The 23101-nt window shown below is 53.3% G+C and overlaps 2 protein-coding genes across 2 annotated transcripts in view; one reads left to right on the plus strand and one right to left on the minus strand.

Annotated features, from left to right (window-relative positions):
• The first annotated feature begins 999 nt into the window (after positions 1 to 999).
• SLC7A9 (solute carrier family 7 (amino acid transporter light chain, bo,+ system), member 9) lies at positions 1000 to 18977 on the plus strand. The gene is made up of 12 exons (XM_004693595.2): positions 1000 to 1086; positions 2630 to 2777; positions 3032 to 3274; positions 3657 to 3782; positions 4222 to 4321; positions 4910 to 4954; positions 5357 to 5480; positions 6134 to 6237; positions 10209 to 10305; positions 11717 to 11866; positions 15737 to 15911; positions 18403 to 18977. The coding sequence occupies exons 1-12, from the start codon at positions 1000 to 1002 to the stop codon at positions 18465 to 18467; spliced, it is 1464 nt and encodes a 487-aa protein (XP_004693652.1). The 3' UTR covers positions 18468 to 18977.
• Positions 18978 to 19072: 95 nt separating this feature from the next.
• The window catches only part of TDRD12 (tudor domain containing 12), a 64670-nt gene continuing 60641 nt past the window's right edge, over positions 19073 to 23101 (minus strand). The window contains exons 24-29 of the mRNA XM_012733171.1: positions 22916 to 23028; positions 21875 to 21941; positions 21673 to 21786; positions 21407 to 21560; positions 21253 to 21322; positions 19073 to 20900 (exon numbers count right to left, since the gene is read on the minus strand). Of these exons, the coding sequence (XP_012588625.1) occupies positions 20809 to 20900; positions 21253 to 21322; positions 21407 to 21560; positions 21673 to 21786; positions 21875 to 21941; positions 22916 to 23028 (610 nt within the window). The 3' untranslated portion in view covers positions 19073 to 20808. The remainder of the gene's footprint in view (positions 20901 to 21252; positions 21323 to 21406; positions 21561 to 21672; positions 21787 to 21874; positions 21942 to 22915; positions 23029 to 23101) is intronic.

A 23101-nucleotide genomic window follows, 5' to 3' on the forward strand; every position in this document is an offset into this window, starting at 1 on the left:
TAAATCAGTTGGTTCCAAAGTTTAACACCTCGACTTCCAGTCTTTAGTGATTTCCCCTTACTGGATATAGTTGATTTTGGGGAACCTTGGCCAAGGTAAAAAAAGAAACCAAATATGAGTCTAGCCACAAATGAACAAAATAAAAATGTTTCTGGAGAGAAACTGGCTTACCACCGTCCCCTTCTGGCGGTGTGTCCACGCGGCATTGTTCAGAACAGAAAAGGTGTTTAATAATTACCTTTGTTGACCTCTGGACCTTGGGGCTTCCTCCGCTCCTGGGCACAAGACATGGCCATTCCGAGGGCGCGACCCGTCATTCCAGGCGAGCGGCGCCGCAGGCAGCTGCCCGGTCCTGCCAGGTCAGGGGAGAAGGTAAGGCCCAGGGGCGACGGGCAGGCGGGCGCTGCCCGGCCCGGGCTGCGGGGGCCCTCTGGGTAGGGCACGGGAGTGACCGCAGCTAGGCAGCCGCGCAGGCTGTTCTCGGGGTTTTTTCCTTCTATTCTTGACATCACTGTTAGAACACCTAGAGGCCACAGCCCCCCTGCGTGGGCCGGGGCAGTAACTACCGGAAGGCGGCGTTCCTTCCCCTGCGCAGCTCCTCCGAGCACATTGCAGGACACTTGGTTTGCTTTTGGAAACACTGAAGCGGGCCACGGAGGGTGAAGGCTTTGAGTTTCACAGCTGGGGGTGGGGAGCCCCCGCAGGGTGAGCCTGGAGGGTGGGGGTTTGCAGGAGGAGGCTGAAGAAGAAGGAACAGGCCATTCTGGGGCCTGGTCAGCCGACACCGCAGACTGTCATTCCTGGGACTGGACGAGTGGCCCCGAAGGGATGAAGCTTTCTAGGACAGAAGCGAATGACCTGCTTTGGAAGGCAGCGGCCACCGGCCCGCGGTGCAGGGCTGGAGCAGCCCAGGGGCCGGGGGCGTGTGGTCCCCTAGGCTGCGTGCTGAGTCCAGGCCTGGCCCTCCCTGCAGCCTCCTAGAATTGGCAAGTGGAGAGAATGGAGGAGCCGAGTCTGAGGAAGAGGAAAGAAGATGAGCAGTCGGAGCAGGATAAAGTACCCAAGAGCACGAGTCTCCAAAAAGAGGTGAGGAGTTCTCCGGGGAGGCCCCCTGTGGAGGGTCAGGCAGGGGCGTGCGGGCGGTGGGTCTCTGGCCAGCGGGCACTCATCCTTCAGACTGACCTCTTTCCTCTTGCCAGAGAAGTGGGCATATTCCTGCCAGACTGGCCCAGGGGAGCGTCTGGGGAGGGGGGTGCTGGCATGTGCTCCGACTGCCAGGGGGTTCAGCCTTCTACCTTCCCCCAATATCTGTCATGCGTAGGTCTGAACAGCTCTAGTGAAGGGGTCTTTGTGAGAAAGCTGGGACCTCGAGTGCACAGGGGTGGAACAGAAGACCCTGTGGGGCGGGGCTGTTGCAGCTGTTCTGCAGGGGCCCAGGATGGGCAGAGCACATGAGAAATGGGGCTGCCGTGGGCCTGCGTGGGGGGGTTGGGTGTGGGGGTGCTAAGGACTTGGGCGTGGGACTCCGCTGCTGGAGGACAACTCTAGCCCCTGGGGTGCAGATGAGCCAGGCCCCAGATGGCTTCCGGGCCAGCATGGTGGGGGGGACAGGGCGAGGGGAGCACCTATTCCTGGCAGCAGAGGGGCGAAGGTGGGATTTGGGGGACGGCATGAGTTGCCTGTGGGCTTCCTGAGTGGACCCCGCCTGAGGGAGGGTGCGCTGGGACAGTGCTGGGCTTGGGCTGAGCCCCACGACTGCCCCGCCCCTCCCCCAGCCGTCAGGGCTTCGGGCTGCGGGCCCCTCCCCACCGTGGGGTCCCCGCCGGCCGTGGCCTCAGGGTCCAGGAACCAGGCCGTGAGGAGCCCGAGCTGGCCATTTTATTCCTTAAAAAGATTGGTTTTTCTTGATTCAGGTCTAATTTTCATACGTGAAATGTGCCGATGTTTAGTTTGATGACTTCTAACAAACCAGTCAGCCCTGAGAGCACCCCCTGCCCCTCTCCAGGCGGCCCCAGGCTGAGCCGTGGCCCTGGAGGTCAGCTTTGCCTGCTCTTGCCCTTCAGGGACGTGCCACCGCGCTGTGTGTCGGCGGGAAGCTCGCGCTGCGCAAAGCTTGCGCAGCGTCAGAGAAAGTCACAGCCCCGCGAGTATCTGCCCCGGGGCCTCCACTGCTCGCCCCTCGGGGCACCTCTGCGGGGTCGCAGCCCCTGACCCTGTTCACAGCTTTGGGGGAGACCCTCCCTCCCACCCTGCCCTGTGTCCCGAGGGAGGCCGTCTGGGCGATTGTTTGCTCACCCAGCCTTTGCCACGCAGGCCAAGGTGGGAGCGGGCCCTGCACCAGGTCAAGGGCGCCGCGGCTGGCTCTGGGCAGCCAGACCTCTCTGCACCGCCACGCTGCCCTCTGCATAATGGGTGTGACCACAGCTTACCTGACTCCGCAGGCTGTTGTGAAGAAACCGAGCCCAGTGTTATCCCTCAACCGCCCCGGGCGATGTGGGGTGACAAGGGGCACCTCTGGGAGCGCCCCAGGGGCGAAGCAGGGGCGGGGCGGGCGGGCGCTGGCCGGAGGGAGGGCCGCAGGGCCAGGCCTGGGCCGCGCTGACTCCGCGCTTCCGCCTGCGCCTCTCAGCTGGGCCTTTTCAGCGGCGTCTGCATCATCGTGGGCTCCATCATCGGCTCCGGAATCTTCATTTCCCCCAAATCTGTGCTGAGCAACACGGAAGCCGTGGGGCCCTGTCTCATCGTATGGGCAGCTTGTGGGATCCTCGCCACACTGGGTAACGGACACTGCTCCCGGGGGGCCCACCCTGCCGAGCCGTGGAGCGGGGTCACCGTGCAGCCAGCCGTGCCCTGGCCTGGCGGCCACTGCGCACCTGCCCCACCTTCAGGGCTCGCTGCAACCAGGTGTAGGGCTGGCTGTGCCCACGTGGCAATGGCCGGGACTCGGGTTGGTGAGAGAGCAGCGAGGGGGGCCTGCCCCCGAGGAGAGGGGTGCCCGGGCCAGGATGACCCCGTCCTTCTTGTGTTCCAGGTGCCCTGTGCTTCGCGGAGCTTGGCACGATGATCACCAAGTCGGGCGGCGAGTACCCTTACCTGATGGAGGCCTTCGGCCCCATCCCCGCCTACCTCTTTTCCTGGACCAGCCTGTTCGTCATAAAGCCCACGTCCTTTGCCATCATCTGCCTCAGCTTTTCCGAGTATGCCTGTGCGCCCTTCTACACGGGCTGCAATCCCCCGGAGCTGGTGGTTAAGTGCCTGGCAGCTGCTGCCATCTGTGAGTACTCAAGACCTGGCACGGGGGTCTGGGGGGACTCTGGCGATGTGGGGGGGCTCTGGTCTAGGTGCCGCCACATCCAGGAGGCCAGTGGGTCTGGGCATCAGTATCTGCTCTTGGCACAAGGCCTCACCCCTGGGAGGGGATGCCAGGGAAAGGCGTCGCTGTGTGTGGTCACCTCAGGGTGACCACAGCCGGGCTGGCCCCCGGCTGCTTCTCATCACCTCTGGAAGCAGCTGGATGTCAGAGGTGTGGTACGAGGTGCATTTGGATGAGTGGGGTGCAGAACAGGGGGCTGGGGGCCGGGGGAGGGGAAGGATCTCGCCAAGGCCCACAGGAGGGGGCAGCTCGCAGCCGACAGACCGTCCTCTCCTGCTTCCAGTGTTCATCATCACGGTGAACGCCATGAGCGTGCGGCTGGGGAGCTACGTCCAGAACGTGTTCACAGCAGCCAAGATGGTGATCGTGGCCATCATCATCATCAGCGGATTCGTGCTCCTGGCCAAAGGTGATGCTGTCCTCATCAGCAGACCCTGCTCCCGCGAGAACTTCAGCAGACTCTTGGTTTCAGATATTTTTATAAAGATTTTTATTTTATTTATGCATCCAGAACTGGGGTACAGGTCAGAGGTGCAGGGACAGTGAGGATTCACCAGAGTCAGAGTGGGGAGCGGAATAGGCAGATGGGCTGAAATCCACTGCTGAGGGGAGCAGCGGGGAGACAGAGAGGTCCGCAGTGCCCTGTGGCTCACTCCCTGGCCGGGGATCGAACTTGTGCTGAAACAGCTGCAGCCAGCTTCACCGTGCTGCACTCAACCCGCTGCACCACCAGGGAGGGTGCAGTTTTGGCCAGCTTCTTTAGTAGCCGCAGTTACCCCATTTGCTCATCCAGAGGGTGGGAAGCCCCCAGTTGACACGGATCCCCCCACCCCCCGTCTGCCTTACAGGAAATACAAAGAACTTTGAGAATTCTTTTGAGGGCGCACAACTGACCGTGGGCTCCATCAGCTTGGCCTTCTACAACGGGCTCTGGGCCTATGACGGGTGGTAAGTGTCCCTGCAGGGCTCGGCTGCTCTTCCTTAACTTAAACACGCGTGGAAAGTGATGACTTCTGGGGGCTGGTGGGACCCTGAAGATCACCTTCACATCTGCCTTTTGTTAAGTACCCCCCTCCCTCCTCCCCAAGACAGACACCCCACCCCCTTCCTAGTCCCTCTCGGGGGAACCGGCCTCAGGTGGGGCCTCTCCAGACACACGCAGGCTCAGCCAAACCAGGAGGGTGGGAGTCCAGCACACACGTGGCCCCGCAGTATCCCGATGCTGGCGCAGGGGAGCTGCTGGTGTGGTGTCGGAAGGGGGTGCAGCCTCAGCTTCACTCCCGGGAGCTCTGCAGGTGCCACTGTGTTTCAAAACCTGTCCATTTTCTCAAAGCCCCTGAGCAACTTGCAACCCACTGGAGCAGTCACATGACCCAGACTTACCCAGGGACAGTGCTGAGGCCACAGAGCCCCTGAGGCCACCAGCACCGGGGGCTTCTCAGAATTGCTGCAGGACTGTCTGTGTGGTGGAGACATGGGACTAGTTTGTGGTGCAGAAGGTGAAGGCTGTCGAGCAATTCCCTTTTCTTTCTCTAGGAATCAGCTCAATTATATCACGGAGGAACTGAAAAACCCTTTCAGGTAAGATTCCGGGCCAGGGCAGGGGGGACCGGGCAGGCCCAGGCGAGGCCGAGCCGGAGGAGCTGCGTCCCCCCACCACCCACACCCCTGTGGTTTCTCATGAGCTCCCTACAGCCAGGGGCTGGCTTTGGGCGGTGGGTGGCTGTGAGAGGAAGGACCAGCTTCACCGTGCGCTCTGGTTTTGCTTTGCAAACACTCTCTGCCCTGCCAGCTTCTCTCCCCAGTGTCCATGCTGGGCTCTGCTGTCCCCCGGCCCAGCGCTGCTGGGTGGGCCTCAGGAGAGGAGAGGCCGCTGCCCCCCTGCACACCCCAGGGAGCAGCAGGGGGGCGGCCCAGGTGGGGGGAGGGTGGCGTGAAGCCGTCGTGGGAGTCTCACAGTGCCCTGGACGGCCCGCCTGCCAGGAACCTGCCGCTGGCCATCATCATCGGGATCCCCCTGGTGACGTGCTGCTACATCCTCATGAACGTGTCCTACTTCACCGTGATGACGGCGACCGAGCTCCTGCAGTCCCAGGCGGTGGCCGTGGTACGAGCGGTGTCTGTGGCGGGCCCGAGGGAGGGGACGGCCGGACTGAGGTCCAGAGCAGCGCAGGGCAGCACCAAGACCCTGCAGTCAGCAGCTGGGAGCCATTCCCTCCCTCCAGCACCCCGCGGCCTGGCGCCGGCCTGGGTGTGGCAGGGCAGGTTGGGCGGTAGAGTCTGACAGAAGAGTGGGGAGGGGTAAAGGCCAAGGAGCAGAGGCCCATAAAAGTGGGTGGTGGGAGGGAAGCCGGGCCAGGAGGAGGGCCAGGAGGAGGGACTCAAGGATCACAGAGAAGGGTGCGGGGAGGGGGGGGGGACGGCCGGGCCCATGTGCTGCAGGCCACGTGAGCCGGGACTGCCCAGGGGCCAAAGGAGGGGTGAGAGGGCCAGAGAGTGGGGACACGCAGTGCTAGCTGCGGGAGGTCACTGACACGGGCCAGCAGAGGGGGTGGGGGGTGGGGGGCTGCTGGAGCGGCGGGAGGGAGGGAGCCGTGGCTGAGGGGCTCTGCCCCATCAGAAGACCCTGAAACGCTGATGAGAGGTGGGGAGTCTGCTCCGGGTGGTTCTCTACACTTCCCTGTCCTGCGGCTGCGCCCCTGGGGGTGGCCCCCGACTGGCAACAGGCCAGGACTCACACCACTTCTCTCTTCTTCTCAGACGTTTGGTAACCGCGTCCTCTACCCCGCCTCGTGGGTGGTCCCCCTATTTGTGGCTTTCTCCACCATCGGTGCAGCCAATGGGACATGCTTCACCACGGGCAGGTAGGCGGGCGCTCGGAGGGGACCTGCCGGGGAACCCCCCAGGCCACCCAAGCCCACAAGGCTGTCCGGGCTGCGGGGCCCTGGGACAGTGCTGGGACCCAGCACAGCCTGGTGACGGGGACGAGACACGGATTGAGCCTTTCTGTTCTTCTTTTCCCGGGTTTTCTCCCAGTGCCATCTGCGGCACATCTCATGTTAACACACACACAAACCAGACCCCAGGGTGCTGGCTCCTCCGTAGGGGCAGCAGCGAGCACACATCTCGGGCTTGCAGGCCACGGCGGGTGTCGCGACCACCCGACTCGGGCTCTGCGTGAAAGCAGACAGCGGCCACACGGCGTTTGCCTCAACAGGCCAAGCGTGTCAGCCCGCGGGCGCCTGGGTGCCACCAGCCCAGCTACAAGCTGTGCTGTGTTGCGTTTTATGAGGTAGAACCGAACATGACCTCCACTCCTGGGCCGGGTGGGGCTGTTTTCATAAACATGCTGCAGGCACCATTCTTGAGCAAATGCCCAGCGCTGCTGTATTTGAGAAGCTGCCAAGGTCACACCCTTAAGTACTTACAAAATATCACAAAGTGGTTCCAAAGGCACAGGCGTTTCTAGTCCTGCACTTTGCTTCTTCAAGTGCTGGGGTTATTCTCGATATTGTGCAAATAGAATACCTATTTGCATTCTAGCATCGGCTTGTCAGTGTCTACAAAAACGCCATTTGGGCATTCTGATTAAGAGTGCATTGAGCTCATATCGATCAGTTTGGAGAGGACTGACTCATTTATTCTGATCTTCAATTTTTTTTTCAAAAAAAATTTTTTTTTTGGGATGCAGTTTACAGTCCACAGTTCTTGCACATCTTTTCTTCCAGATTTATCGCAAATTGTTTCATTCTTTTCTTCATGGTTATGAGTGGTATTTTTTAAATTAAAACTGTTCCGTTTAACAGCTTATCGTAGGACACTGAAAAACAATTTCAACAGCTCTGTTGAATTATACATGCCATAAAACTCACTGTAACTGTAGTCATTTCAGGTACCTTAAAAAGTTGTGCGAGCATCATCACAGTCCAATTCTAGAACATCTCCTTTATCCAAAAAGCTACCCCTGCCCGGCTGCAGCTAATTCCTGCTTCTGCTTCCAGCCCCAGCCAACCATTGATATGCTACAGAGTTCTCTTTTCTAGACATTTCAGCTACATGGAATGATACCATCTGTCGCTTCTGCTCACATCTGGTTGTTTTCGGTTAGCATATTATTTTTGAGCTTCTTCCGAGTCTAGCTTGTATCCGATCATTTCTTTCACTTGAACAGTCTCCCATATTATGTGGAGATAGCACGTTTTGTTTACCCATTCGCCAGTCGATAAATTTGGATTGTTCCCTGTTTGGAATAATTTGAACAATGCTGCTATGAATATTCACATGTACTTCTTGTGGGGACCTATGTTTGTATTTCTCTCAGGTAGGTTCTCAGGAAAAGAACTGTTGGGTCACGCAGTAACGTCTAAAGAAGCTGCTTTCCAAGTGGTGATTCCACTTTAATTTCTATAAGCAGTGCATGAGAGCTTGATTCACCACATTCTCACCAACACTTGATAGTGTTTTTGATTATAGCACAAAAGTGGGTATTGATAAGTCTTTCTGGCTTAATTTGCATTTCCCTAGTGACCCACAAAAGCTGAGCATCTTTGTTTACTAGCCTTCCACACAGCCTCTCCGGAGGGAGCTGTTAAGCCTTTTGCCCACTTTGAAACTGGTTTGTTTGTCAACATGTTACTAAATGACTAGTGAGTCAATAAGGAAAACAAAGGAGAAATTTAAAAATAGCTGGAGAAAACAATGAAACCACTAAGAGGGAAGTCTGTATCAAGAAACGAGATCTCAAATAAATGACCCTCATGCTCTAAGGAAGGTAGGAAGAGAAGAGCAACTGAAGCCAAAGTGGATAGCAGACATGTGAGTGGAAGTAAACAGAAATCACCAGGTATAAAAGAGTGATAAAATTAAATGTTGGTTCTTTGAAAAAGTAAGACAGACAAACCTCTAACTAGGTTCACTAAAAAAAGACAAAAACTCTAATAAGAATCACAAATGAAAGAGAAGTTACAAGTATCTCAAAAATACAGAGGGTCATGAGACCACTAAGAACGTCTTTTTGCCAACAAGTTGATGACCCAGCAGACACAAATTTTTAGAAGCACATGACCTTTCAAGACTAAATAGGGAGAAACAGAAGGTTTGAACAGACTAATTAAAAGCAAGAAAATTGAAATAGTAATCAAAACTCTCCCCAAATAGCCTTATCAGTGAATTCTACCAAACTTTCCAAGACAACTGTTACAGGACAGGGAGCAGGGCACCTCTGAACCCCCAAACCTGCCCACTTTAAGTAGGTTCTGCTATCTGCTGTATCAAGACAGAACATATAAGACCTTTCATGGAAAGGAACTTTAATACAATGAGAGTGCAATATAGAAAAGACAAATGATACAGTTTCCAAATCAAATCCCCAGAGTTACCTGTCCCTTCATGGGTAATTGTCCACCCAACAGGGACCGGCCCAAGCAAGGCCTGAATGCCCAATAAAAGACTAAAGCACCTTCTGGCCGGGATCCACAGAAAAGGGTCAGAAATGGCCAGACGGGTCTGGGAGGAAAAGAACAACATCAAAATCAATATAAACGCTGCCGCAGTCACCTCCCCACGGGTCTCACCCACGTCTGTGTCACCCAGTCCAGGGCCCAGAAGCAAGTGCAGTTTCTTCACATGTGTCTGCTCCCTGTGGCTCCCTCAGGTCTCCTTCTGGCTCCATCCTGCTTCCTTCCTCCTCAGTCTTCAGTCTCTGATCCGGATTCTTCTCCTCCCTGCTCAGCTCCACCCTTCTCTGGATGGGGCAGGGAGCCTCCTCTTCTCCTGGGGAAGCCTCCCCCATTATAAAACCAATACTTATCCATCTCACGCTCTTCCAAAAAACTGAAGGTCAACACTACTCTGATACCAAAAGCCAACAAGGACGTTACAAAGAAAACTACCGACTAATATCCCTGATGAACATAGAGGCAAAAGTCCTTAGCAAAGTGAATCCAACAATACATCAATAAGATCACACTTCAGGACCAAATGGGATTTACCGCAGGGGCCGAGGATGGTGGAGCATACGCAACTTCACACATCAACAAAAGGAAGGAAAAACAGAAATCTTATACTCCCGTCGATAGTGCAGAGATAGCACTTGATGAGACCAAGTCTCAATGTATGAGAGAAACTTGAGGGGAAAGAAGGCATGTACGTCAGTACTATAACGCCCTCATGTGCCCCCCACAGCTAAGCTCATACCCGGGGCTGCAACACTGCAAGGACCCTCTAAGGCCCACGGCAAGGCCGTCCACTCCCAGACTTCTGTTCACCAGTGTCGGACCAGGTCCTCGCTAGAGCAACTAGGCAAGAGGAAAATATACAAGAAATCCAAATCGGAGAAGGAATTAAGTATCGCTCTTTGAGACACATGATAATATACACAGAAAGCCCTCAAAATTCCACTGAAGAGCTATTGAAAACAATGAGCCGGCACAACCAACTGGCAGGCTTTGTTTAAGCCCTGAATGGCCAGGATTGGGGGGCGGGGGGCTGGCGAGGCCGAGCAGCTGCTGCCTCACCTTTGCCTGGTTTAAGAACAGTGTCAGCTCCAAGGTTCTGGTAGAGCCAGGCTCTCCTGTGCTTTGCGCCGAGGGCCCTGAGCGCTGGGGGTGACACTGTTTCTTGCACGGCTTTTAGGCCTGAGGTCCTGACTCGCCCTCGAGCAGCACTGGGTGTCTGCGGGCACAGGGAGGAGCCTGCACCTCACTTACTCCCCGGGACTCACGCCACGCTGGGGTCAGATTCCCGCCTGGAGACCTGCGGTGGCCCCTCAGTGTGCTGCTCGGTGGCCTCAGGACACTGCCCGCTGGCTCAGTGCGCTGGGGTTGCTGTTTTGCAGGCTCGTCTACGTGGCCGGCCGCGAGGGCCACATGCTCAAGGTGCTGTCCTACGTCAGCGTCCGGCGCCTCACGCCTGCCCCTGCCATCATCTTCTACGTGAGTGTGAATCCCGCCCTGGAGCACCCCCTTCCTCGGCCCGTTTCAACCTGCACTGAGGTCCCAGTAGCTTCCAAAGGCCCCAGGTTCCCACCATCCTCGACCTGACGGTTTCCTGCTCCTGAATCTGTCTAGGAAGCGCCTGTCTGAATCTCTGCCATGTGTCCCCTCACATGCACCCTCTGTGCTGGTGTTAAAGGGGAGGGGCACCCCCGAACCCCAAACCTGCCCTTCTAAATAGGTCCTGTGATCCTCTGCATCGAGACAAAATATATATATAAGACCTCTAATGGAAAGGGACTTCAATACAGTGAGGGTGCGATAACAGAAAAGACAAGAGAATAGTTTCTAAATCAAACCCCCAACGTCCCCCATCCCCTCTGGGCAAAAGTCCATCCAACAGGGACTGGCCCAAGCAAGTCCTGAAAGCCCGACACCAGCCTAAAGCACCTTCTGGCCGGGACCCATAGAAAAGGGTCAGCAATGGTCAGACGAGTCTGGGAGGGAAAGAGCAACATCAAAATCAAGATAAACGCTGCCACAGTCACCTCCCCACGGGTCTCTCACCCACGTCTGTGTCACCCAGTCCAGGGCCAAGAAGCCAGAGCTGCTTCCCCACGTCTCTCTGCCCCCAGTTGCCTCCCTCAGGTCCCCTTCTGGCTCCATCCTGCTTCCTTCCTCAGGTTCTTGTCCTCCCTGCTCAGCTCCACCCTCCTTCTGGGTGGGGCAGGGAACCTGAAGCCTCCCCTTTTCCTGGGGACCCCGTTACACTGCTGATGAGTTATGCAGAAACCATGTGCTAGCCGGGAAGAATTAGCCATTTTCTAGTTTCTCGCAAGGCCCAGCGTTCAGAAGTCATTGTGCAGGAAAGGCCCTCTGAAACCCTGACGGGTTGCTCTGTCGGAGGCAGTCTCTGTCTTGTGCAGCTCTCTCGGGCACCCAGGCCCCCACTTCAGGGCCGACCCCCCCTCCCTCCCCTTCTCTGCCTGGCAAGACCCAGATGAGGAAACAGCCCCCAGAGTCAAGTGCATGTGAGGGCCACACAGCTGACACAGGTCATTACTGGGCTGGCCAGCCCGTGTCATAATCCTGGGGCCTCTCCTGTGGTGAGAACTCTCTGGGAGGAAAATTCATAATTAGAAAAAGGGGAATGACATACACATGCCCTTTGTGTTTCCTCTGCTTAAAGCTGTAACTTCAAAATTTACCTATTTCCCAAGTCCTTTCATTGGCTTCCCAGAGACCACCTATCACAGCCACGGCCTGGCCCTTAACCCAAGTATCACGGAACACGCAGCACTTTGTTGCATTCAGAAGGGTCTGTCTGTGGGGAAACTGCCCCCTCGGCCGCTATGAGACGACAGGATCACATTTTTATGCAACAGTACCCACACTCGCTTCTTTCTACTAGGGCATCATCGCAACCATTTACATCATCCCTGGTAACATCAACTCCTTGGTCAATTACTTCAGTTTTGCTGCATGGATGTTTTATGGCTTGGCAATTCTGGGGCTGATTGTGATGAGGTTTACGAAGAAAGACATGAAAAGACCTATCAAGGTAGGTTTACGATCTTAAATGTCACAGGTGGCTTTGATTTCTTGCACTGTGTTAGCTGGAGGTGACCGTCTTAAAAGCCGGTGGCCTGCTTTCTACCTGACTTGATCTTGAGGATCCTACTTTAGAGTTTGTGCTTCATTTCCTACTACAGGTTATGATTCAATTAGTCACCTAGGTAGTAACTATTCAGTTATGAAGGGTACCCAGCACCTAACCCACCAAGCACCTAACTAACCCAAGAAGGGTGCCCAGGGCTGACAGTTCTCAAGGTCTCGGGCACGCCCTTCCCCAGAGCCAAGGCCCTCTCAAGGCCGGCCCCAGGCCCAGCCTGCACAGCGACCACGATAGCCCTCGAGGCCACCGAAGGCCCCTCCCACCTGTCTGCGTGGCTGGGGAGGGGCTACACACCGAGGGGGGTGAGGATTTACTCCGCTTCACTTACCTCAGCGGGCTTTTCTGTTATATGTACAACCACCAAGTTATTAGAAGAAGTTCTTATAACAGGATACAAGCAACAGGGGGTGTGGAAGCTTCAGTAAGCACACAAGAGATGGGGAAAAGGGTATCTTTAGCTTTGGGGTTTGCTACTGGCCTTTCTGATTATCACCATGTCTGCAGAGCTCACTAAGGCCTGCAGCCTGGAATTAGGCTGTTCCACCATGCAAAATCATGGTGGTAGAACAGACTGTCATTCTGCACAATCTCTCAAGCAGAAATAAAAAGGATTTGAGAGAACATAACTAAAGGAGACAGAGGGGAAAAAGGAACATATTTGTAATTGTAGTTTCTGAAGAAGAAAAAAAAAAGTAACAGTGCTGACAAACTGCCACACAAGAAACATTTCCTGGGGAAGGAAGGAAGGTGGGAGGAGCGAAGGGAACGAACATATGGGCTTCATATGGCTTAACAGGGAGTCTGAACTAGCAGGAGCCAAAAAGAAATACATTCTAACAAATCGTGGAGCTTGGGAAATGCTCTGGGTCTCCACTCTGCTCCTGCCGCTCTGGACAGCCCTGGACAGCCCTCCACCCATTCACACACAGGGCAAGTGTACAACGCAGGCATCACACTGCCCACTGCACTGCCTGGGACCGTGAGACATGGTTGGCACATGCCTGTGATCCAGCAATGTGAGATATTTTCAAAGAGAAAATGTAAGCCAAAGGCTTCAGCAGAGTTGCTTTTGCAAAATTGAGTTACACACAGGGAAGCACTCAATGCCCCACGAAAGCATCCTCAGTGGTCTGGCAAATGAGCCTTCGAAACTAGGCACTGGCATACAGCAGTTAACCACAGAGCTAAACAGGAATAAGGGTAACAGAGCACATAAGCATTAAGCACTGCCGTGTGTGTGTGTGTGTGTGTGTGTGTGTGTGTGTGTGTGTGTGTGAGACTTACATAAGTCAGCACAAATGGAAGATAAAGCATAGTGAGGACGCCAAAGAAACAGCCTTACCATTTAAAATTATAACCTGCGGGAAGAGGGAAGGGAGTGGAAACCTGATTTCATCACTGCTTAGAACAGACAAAATCTAAAACAGAGGCCAAGGTCTTATAGCTGCCACCTAGAATGGAAACTCTCAGAACAAAATCCGATAGACATGTTATGTAAAAACCTGAAAACAGCAAGATATAAAACGGGAGCAGACCAAAAAGACGCATCTATGAAGAGTCATAGGCAGATCACAGCACCTTCACGGTTATTTCTTGGAAGGTGCTTACTCGGGGTTTTTGTTGTTGGTTACTAGGTTTTTTTTTTTTTTTTTTTAAGATTTATTTATTTATTCATATAGAACTGGGGTACAGGCCAGAGGTGTGGAGGGTGAGAGGATTCACCAGAGACAGAGTGGGGAGCAGAACAGGCAGATCGACCAAGTACACTGCTGAGGGGAGCAGCGGGCGGGTCAGGAGATGTCTGCCACGCCATGTGGTCACCTCCGGGGTAGGCGGGAATTGAACTCACGAGGAAGTGGCCTTTAGATTCTCAGTGCGGTGCTTTAACCCGCTGTGCCACCAGGGAGGGCCTGGTTACTAGTTTTTAACACACCCAACCTTTATAGAATCTCAGCATCTCTTAAGTCTCATTTCCAGTTACTCTAGGCCAATTAATATTGAAAGTCCCAAGCTACAACCCAGTATTTTTTACCACACACATGGCAAAGCACCCAAACTGCTTTCTAAATCCAGCTCAGTCCCCGCACAAGCCGGCAGACTGGCAGCGGGGGACAGTGTCTCATGCGCTAGGTCAGGCAGTTACTGCGTTAACGTCACTTCAACCATACAAGCTGGATGGTCACCAGGAAATCACCCGTTGACTTTCTAACAGTATGTCGGTGAACACGTTTTTTACATCATGCATACATACACACACCGTTCAAAGAAAGGCGCTCTGAAACTTGAAAACGAAAGGGATCTCTGCAGGCTCAACCTGGGTGTTGAAAAGAGTCCAGGCCTCAATCCAGAGCTACCGCTTCCTTTATGAGGGGAGCAGCCCTGTCCTTCATTGCTATCCAGATGACAAGCACCGTGGAGGAAACACGGCATAATCTAGCAAAACTTTGACCAGCCACCCACTGTGAGGCAATCTATCACAAAGTGAAATCACACACACACAAAAAAAATATATGCAAAGCTGCCTACTCCAACATTAACTGCAACAGCAAGAGGTTCTCAAATGGCAAATCAGTAGGAGACTGGGTGAACTCACTTTGGTACAGTCTCAAAGTATAGCATGCAGTCCGGAAAAAGCAGGCGCGATCCGTTTGCGTGTCCATCTGACTCACCTATGGCCTATGTTAGTGGCAGAGGGCACTGCCGTGTACGGACTTGGTCGCTTACACAAGGGCACTAGTGGGTTAACATGTCTTTGTGCAAACGAGTGCTTACTTTCAAAAAGACGATGGAGTAATAAAAGAAAAACATTTAAGTTGAAAATTCTATTAAAAAGTGAAAATCCAAAAATCAAATCTCTAAAAACGAACAGTGATACCTTTACTCTGACAGCAGGCATCAGAGCGAACAGTGACCCGGCTGATGGCAAAGTGCAGCATTTCAGTGAATTTTCTTTGTGGGTAGGTTGTGTGGTTTAAAAAAAAAAAAACTGCAAAAAAAATCTGAAACCTGACTGCTACTTGTAGTGTTAGTTGTTTTGATATTTATTACAGGCACATGGTAGCAAATAGTTGTGTTTATTATGTGAAAGCCGTTAAGAAACAAGAAACAAGATTTTGAGCAGCAGAGTGATCCAATTGGAAACACCGGTGCGAATTCATAACTTCTCCCCATCCTGATGAAAGAACACATACCCCAGTCACGCAGAGGGTGGCTTCTTAGGCAGCTTGCCCAGAGGACACGGGCTCCCGCGGGACCTGGTGTACTGAGGCCTGTGGGAGTGGATACCTCCCCACCCCACGCTTCAAACGTGGACCACAGGCACGAGACGCCAGGGGTTGTGGGAGGACACGCACCGCTCAGCGGGACACGTCCCCTCTGGGTCTCACGGCCAGGTTATGGGAAGCGCGGGGAAGGGAGGAGGGGGCCTCCAGGCAGAGCCGGGCAGTCTCTGCGGGGTCAATCACCCATCTCCTACAGCAGATCAGTGCCGCGTGTTTTTAAAGGAAGGTGGAGACATGCCTGATGCGTGAAGCCCGAGAGGGGCACTGAGCACTTCATAGCCAGATGGCCCCTCTGGAATGTAGGGAAAAGAAGGTGAAAGAAGTGAAAAGAGGGTTGGTAAAATGAAACATTACTGAATTTCAGAGTGTGGGATTCATGGACTTATTACACATTTTCTATAGCAATGTTCTCAAAAACTTCTAAAAGAGAACTCCCGCGCATGCCCAACCACGAGGCTGTGCTCCCTCGCCGCAGGTGCCCATTGTCATCCCCATCCTGGTGACCCTCGTCTCCGCGTTCCTGGTGGTGGCCCCGATCGCCAGTGAGCCTGCGTGGGAGTACCTCTACTGCGTGATATTCATACTGAGCGGCCTCGTGTTTTACTTCCTCTTTGTCCGGTGTAAGTTTGCATGGACCCAGAAAATCTCCAGTAAGTATCAACAAAGCTGTTCATTCTTGGCATGTTCTCTACATGTTAGACAAGGCAATCAACATGTTAGACAAGGCAATCAACATGTCACACCACACGTTCCTAGCACGTTGGCCACACACAACACACATCTCAACAGGCCACGCACTGTGTGTTCTTAGCAAGCCAGACTACTACGGTGTTAGTAATTCATTAGCATACCAGATAGAAGTCCTTAACACGTTTGTATCATGTCACACACAGCTGCTTACACCAGACAGATGTTCTTAACATGACAGACACTGATAATGTTCTCAGCATGTCACACACACGACACTAGCATGCTCTTCGTGTGTAGAACACGATACCAACAATTCAATGTTAAACACATACTTGTATTCTGTCCTTAGTAGGTCAGACATGTCAGCGGCATATCATTACCTGTTCTTAGCATGTTCTCACCATGTCAGATACATGGTGTTCTGTCAGACACAAGACACACATTGTCATGACAGACAATACAAGACATATGCCAGACACAAGACACTCATGTAACCAACATGTCTTCAACACATCACAGCACACACATGTTCTTATCAGATCGGATGCACGCAACAAGCACGACAGACATGTGTTGAGAGCAGTTCTTAGCATGTCAGATGCCTGTCAATAGCATGTTCGTAACCACTGAGACACATTATCAATGTGCTGGACACAAGTTAACATGTTCTCAGCACACCAGTTATCACCATGTTCTCAGCATGTCAGGCACATATCACCAGCATCTCAGACAAATGCGGATGGCATGTCAACATACCAGAAACATGGTCTTAGCACATGAAACATGCCACCAACATGCCAGACATATGCCAATAGCATTTTATTATGCCAGATACATGTCATCAGTATGCCATATATTTCAATAACATGTTCTTAGCGTGTCAATGTCACAGACACACCAGTACGTACTTAGCACGCCAAAGCGTGTCAATACTGTGTCAGACTAATAGAGTGGTGCGACATCACTAGCATGTCCATGGCTGCTAACATGTTCTTAGCATGTCAGATGCATCCTCACCATGTCCTTGGTAATGGCAGGCGTCCCACTCGCATATCTTGGTGTGTTCTTGGCATGCTAGCCACATGCTATCAACACACTACATATGTCCTCAGTGCCATGTATATGTTCTCGGTGTCACATATATGTTCTATATATGTTCTTGACATGTCCAAACTGTTGCCTAGTTGTTTAGCCACATCACACACTGGCACGGCCACTTGTAAATGGCAGTGCCAGTCATGAGGTGCTCTGAGGGATGCCCATTCTACACCACGCTCAGCCACAAAGCCCCAGCCGACACAGCTCGCTTAACAATGAAAACTGTTGTTCCAGCTGGCCCCGTACTCCCTCACCAGTGGTGACCGGGGGCTTCCCGTCCCTCTCCCCAGAATGAGTTCCTAGCAAACAGGACTTGGGCTGCACAAACTCAGTCAGCAGCCACGTGGTACTTACTCATTGTGAAGCTGAGGAAAACTCCATTTCTTCCTTTCTCTTGGAACTTGCCCGCTCACAGGAGCCAACCCAACCCCGGCCTCCTCCTTGCTTTTATTTGTACACATTTTGCAGAAAGCAGATAAGGCGCAAAAGAACAAAAGGCAGCTGGAGGTGGGTGAAGTTGACCCTGAGGCTTCAGACTCAGCTTCGTGGACTGAGAGCACTCCGCCGGCAGGCAGGCTCTGACCCACCCAGCCTCCAGTCCTCTGCAGATTCTGGTACCGCCCCTCAGCAGTGGAGTTACAAATATATCAAGAGAATGTTGATTAGCGAAGTGAAACCAACCCCAAAGCAAGCCTTTATGATTCCACCAGTTTTTTACCTTGTCTGAAATAGCTGCCCCCGACCCCGGTCGCAGGGACGTGAGCCTAAACTGAGAGAAGATGGCAGGCAGGCAGCTGTAGAAATGAAAGCTGCCCCCCCCCACCTGACACCCCCACCCCCCGGCCTTTGAAATAAGTGTGGTCTTGATTATACTGTCAGTCCAGGCAGATGACTTAGAACCCAACGCTACAAAGTACGATTCTTGCTCAGACCTAGATTATTTGGCTAAGTTGTTCTGTAAAACAAAACACCCAAAAAACAGTAAGGAGTTCTAATTAGGAGGTGAAAGGAGTAATAGTAATATTTCAAACAAGACAATCTTAAATGGTTCCAGGTTATATATTCAACTCTTGGTCAGTGGTGGTAAACAGGCTTACAGGCTAAATCATTCTATTTTTTTCCCTATACATTGTCTGGCGGTAATAAAATGTAGATCATGTTTCTAATGCTGCAACGAGACACAGCTTCTCTCCAAGGAACCACTGTGGCCCCAGGCCGGCTGGGAGCGTTTCTACCTGCAGGCATGCCCCGCACCCCACCAGGGCGCTGCCATAGTATCACTGCTCACCCACAGGCAAGGGGAGGTGAATTCTGAATGAATTTTTCTGACTGAGTTTTCCATGACCTCCCCAGACCCGATCACCATGCACCTTCAGATGCTGATGGAAGTGGTCCCGCCAGAGGAAGCTCCCGAGTAGCGAGTAGTCATCGGCAGTCAAGGCCAAGTTGGGATGAATTTATTTTTGTAAGCAGTATTTGTGGTTATTCCTTATGTTTTTCTTAAGAAAAAATAGATTTGGATGTTTATAACCTGGTGTTTTCGGCTGTCCTTATTCTCTGTGTGGGGTGGGGGTCTCTGGCATCGCAGGTGAGGGTGTAACCTTCCATGGAACAGTGGCGAGGGAGGGAGGAACACCGCAGAGCGGGGGTGATGCCAACAGGGCACACATCACCCCTATTTAAGCCAAGGGTGTCCGTCCAATGCAGGGATCAAGAAGGTGCATGCCTATTTTATGTGATATTCTAGAGCCTTTACTTTGAGTATTTTTTGCCAGGAAGCGCCCCCCCCCCCCCCCACAGTACGGCTGCCCTGGCATTTAATGGGGGTGGATGGAGCCGTCTTCCCAGGCTGGCGGCAACAGCAGCGGCCCAGGACCAGCCGGGCCGCCGCGCCCGCCCGCAGGGCGCCAGGCTGTAGCACAGGCTCCCCGCAGCGCCCCCCGGCACTGCTGCTGGCTTCCCTGCGGCCAACAAGGCTACATGGCATTCCGGGAAAGCTGTCTGAAACATGTGAGAAGTCGTATTTCTGTGGCAACACGGAGGCTTTATTGACGACACCCTGTAAGGATGGTCACACGGCCGCTCCTATGTGAGTTATTTTAGACGCGTGGACAAAGCACTACTTGCATTTCAGAAAGTTTCCCTAAACATGAAATCAATACATGACAGCAGAACAGAACAACTGTAACTGGCTTACATTTCACAAAAGTCTGTGTCCTGTACCCTACAAAATGGTATTCAAACTACAAATATTAGTAAACTTAAATGTCTGAAAGAATTGAGATTAAACCTCCAGCCTCCTCCTCCAGCACGTTTTCCCTGCAAGCCCACGCCATTTGCACGCGGGAAATCCATGCCGGCTCGGTCACTTGCTGTTATTATTTGCCATCGAGCACAAGCAACAGCGGACCGCAGGGAAAGCTGGAGCCACGCACAAGGCCTGGTCACCCACCGCAGGCCACCTTTGAGGGGAAAACAGCAGAATCCGACAGCAGCCGAGGACCTTAGAAGAGCTCACAGGGTCAAGACCTCCGCCAGCAAAGGCACCAGCACCGCCTCCGCCTGCAGAGCCGCCCACGCCGCCCTGTCCGGCCGGCCAAGGACTCGCCCCCGCAGCTGTTCACCTGGACTCAGTTTTCCCAGCCGGGGGAGGTCTGACCCCCAGCGTGGAGCTGCTGCACAGAACAGAGGCCCCGCCCTGGCTCACCCCAGCCGAGGGGCCACATGCAATGAGCAGAGTCTTATTTTACAGATGAGGAAACTGAGAGTCAGAGCATGGCCGAACCTGCCCAGGGGCAGGGTGCCGGCAGAGCTGCCTCCTGTCCGAGTGGTGGTTTCATCCCGGCCGGGCAGGAACTGGGGAACTTGTGCTTTCTGATGTAAGCGGTAAAGATCTTGGCGGCAGAGCGGCCAGCCTCCCCGAGGCCCGCACAGGGCTGCTGTCTCTCAGCGCCCCCCCTTCGAGCTTGCCCATTCCGTGGACAGCCAGGTCTGGGCACCCTGCGCTTGTGGTAATGGCACGCACATCTGTCCCGCCCACCTCCTGACCTCGCCCCGGGATGGGGTCACGACTGTCCACAGCGAGGGTCACTCCAGGGGCCCCTTCCCTTCCCCACGGGGAGAGCCTCTGCTCCCTGTCTAGGACTCCACAGGACCACGGCTGTCCCCAGCAGCGGCAGCTGTCCCTCCAGAAGGCCCTGCTCTGGCTGGCACGGCTGAGACATCCCCTGGTTTCGTCCTTGGATTCACACTTCGTAAGAAGTAAGCTGACTCTCTGTAGTCACCAAAAGCTTACGAATGCTATTTGCACACAGACAGCTACGCTGAATCCCAAACTGACGCGCGGCCGACAGAGCGAGAGGCGGGGCGGAGGCGGGTAAGACGGAGACCTCCACCTGCGCGCACGAGACCGGCTTCCCAGCCGTGCGCCAGACGCAGGTCTGAGAGAAAAGAACGAGGAGACCAAGCCAGCCGGCACCGCGCAGCACCAAGCGTGGCTGCTCGCAGCGCGGGCTGGGCGGCCACGAGAAGACAGAGCCAGCGCCTCCCTCTGCTCCTGCATCCCTCTCCCTCCTCTGAAGCCGTTTTACATCCATTAAGAGTTCCTGGCCATCACCAATCCCAGAGCCTCAGCTAACTCAGTACTATTGATCCCATGGAAGTGAATCCTTCACCGTGACTGCCTGTTTTCTTCCTGTCAGCCAGTTGTCACTCCTGTTCAAAGACTTAGAGTCACGCGTTAGGATGCGATTCCCAGGCTCAGTCACTCTCACTTTCATCCTCCTCTGAAGTTTTGTCACTGTTGTCAACCTCCTCCGCCACTTTGCAGGACAGGGGCTTTGGACTTATAACTAGGAAAGTTAGATAACATAAAACATATGTTAAGCGCGGTTCTAATGGTTAGCAAGTCCGCCCTCCCCCTTTTCAATGGAAAAGAAGTCCCTCGAATTCCAGTTCTATCTTGCACCTCATTTTGTATTTTCATTACTGTAGGCAAGAAATGAGCAGGTGGAATGTTCCTACTTCTCCTAGGAAAGCCATTGTAAAAGGAAAGGAGGTCTGCTGGGACAACGGCGTGACAGCTCCTGCACGAGAGCCGTCCGCACCGAGGCCAGACACGGGCAGAAGCTCTCAGGGCTTCCCCTGAGCCGCGGCCCTGGACGCCCGCGCCACAGCCCCCCGGCAGCGGGCACACTGCCTCACCTCTGGAGAAGTGGTTGCTGTCCTCTTCACATTCTTCCCAGTGCTCAAAGTCAAAAGCCACATTAGGGTTCTGTTCAATGTAAGAGTTCACGGTAAGCGAGAGCGAGAGATACAGTCAGGGCGTGACGCTCAGTCCCCGGCATTTTCAACTCACCCTCTGTCTGAGTAAGCTGCACCACGGTCCCCTTTTCTCCTTGGCAAGGGTGATCACGGGCTCGTCGTTTTTAATTACGCATCTGCAGTCATCTTTTACTATGTTGGCCTGCAGCTCCATATCAGCCAAATAAAATCTGTCTCCCACCCAGGCACTAGGTTTCCAAAAACAAGTGGAGAAATACAGTCAGCCTTTTAAAATGTGAGATTTTTTTTTTCTGTTTTACTTTGTAACATACACAGATAGAAGATATGAGAGAAACCTACCTGAAAACAACTCTGTCTCTAGAATATTTACATTTATAATCTTTTACATTCCTTATTCTTATTTTTAATATGACCATATCATCTTTTTGGAACCATTTTATTTGTGGGTGGAAGCTGAGCAGAAAAGAAAAAGGCACAAACACATCACTATTCATCCACCAGTAAAGGAGAGAAAACCGACTCTGACAGCAGACAGACATACCTCTGAACGGGCTCTGTAGTGGTAGTGGTCTTAGTGGAAGCATCTCCAGTGTTTTCTGGTAAAGTTTCTATACAAAAATAAAATTTTCCTGCAGGTTATTTATATGCAATTCAAAAATATGTGTGCCTATCTAGATATATCAATATATCTTAGTACTTTTTTTGCTTTATGCAACTTTAAGCTGATACTCGATTCACTAAGAATATAAACTTCATAGTAACCCAAGTGGCCAGGTGCAAAGAACAAGCAGAAAAAATTAAAATGCACACACGTCATCTGATAGCTCTACTAAGAACAGACTCTGAGCAGTAACAGGCGCGTCGGGCAATCTTTGGAGAGGAAGAGCATGGTGACGGTGGCCGAGGGGGCCACTGTCTCGGGCCTCTGCTGCCCTCGGTGCCTGCGAGGAAGCCCCCCGACGTGCAGCCGGTACCAGCGTGCGCCGGGGCAGTGCTGACAGCCACCCTAAAACACTCCTGACCTTTAACATTCCACGTTTCCGTCCGAACGCTTGACCGAGAATGCTCATGGCCACTAAATAATCACAGCTGAATCCTGAGTACTTCAGCATCATCCATGAGCAAACAGATGAACTGTGCTGTGGTCTTGATAGTCTACAAATCAGCAACAAAAATGGACTCTGCCACTTCCATGAAAACATGGAATTTCAAAGACACACTGGAGTGGAAGAAGCCACCGAGTGCTGACGACACTTCAACTCAGCAGCACTGGGGTAAAAGTCTGGCCAGAGGCTGCTGGGGAGGGCGGGGGAGGGAGGGTGCCGGGGATCCTGCTGGGACTCTGAACCACTCAACTTGAAGGTCAGGCGTCTCCACACACAGGACCCGTCTGGAGAGCTTTACACTTAGATCTGCATACTTTATTGTACATTAAACCTCCCAAAGTACTCACCCAAAGCCAAGGTGTCAAAAATACAAAGGCAGGTAGTGTCAGTCACCTCTGTAAATCACCCCAAATAAAAACCTAAAATTAACGAACTTCCAAGCAGTTAAGGATTTCCGGCCACTGCAGATAACCCACCGTGTCTGGGTCCTGGCGCCGCCTCAGGGCCAGCGGCTCCTTGCGAGCCGCCGCCGTCCTGCCCGCTGCCCCGCTGACGCTGACGCGGGGTGTCTTCTGCTGGATCACGGGTCCTGGAGAGAAGAGGAGGGGGTGACTCGGACTCGAGGAGACGCCACCACCTGGCTCTGGGCTGCGGGGTCAGGC

Source organism: Condylura cristata, unplaced genomic scaffold (assembly GCF_000260355.1).
Source record: "Condylura cristata isolate star-nosed mole 26May11 unplaced genomic scaffold, ConCri1.0 scaffold00039, whole genome shotgun sequence".
Classification (NCBI taxonomy): domain Eukaryota; kingdom Metazoa; phylum Chordata; class Mammalia; order Eulipotyphla; family Talpidae; genus Condylura; species Condylura cristata.

Coding starts and splice junctions, on each gene's coding strand:
- SLC7A9 (XM_004693595.2), top strand. CDS start 1,000: ATGGAGGAGCCGAGTCTGAGGAAGAGGAAAGAAGATGAGCAGTCGGAG. Junction 3,275..3,656: donor CCTGGCAGCTGCTGCCATCT/GTGAGTACTCAA, acceptor TCCTGCTTCCAG/TGTTCATCATCACGGTGAAC. Junction 6,238..10,208: donor ACATGCTTCACCACGGGCAG/GTAGGCGGGCGC, acceptor GCTGTTTTGCAG/GCTCGTCTACGTGGCCGGCC.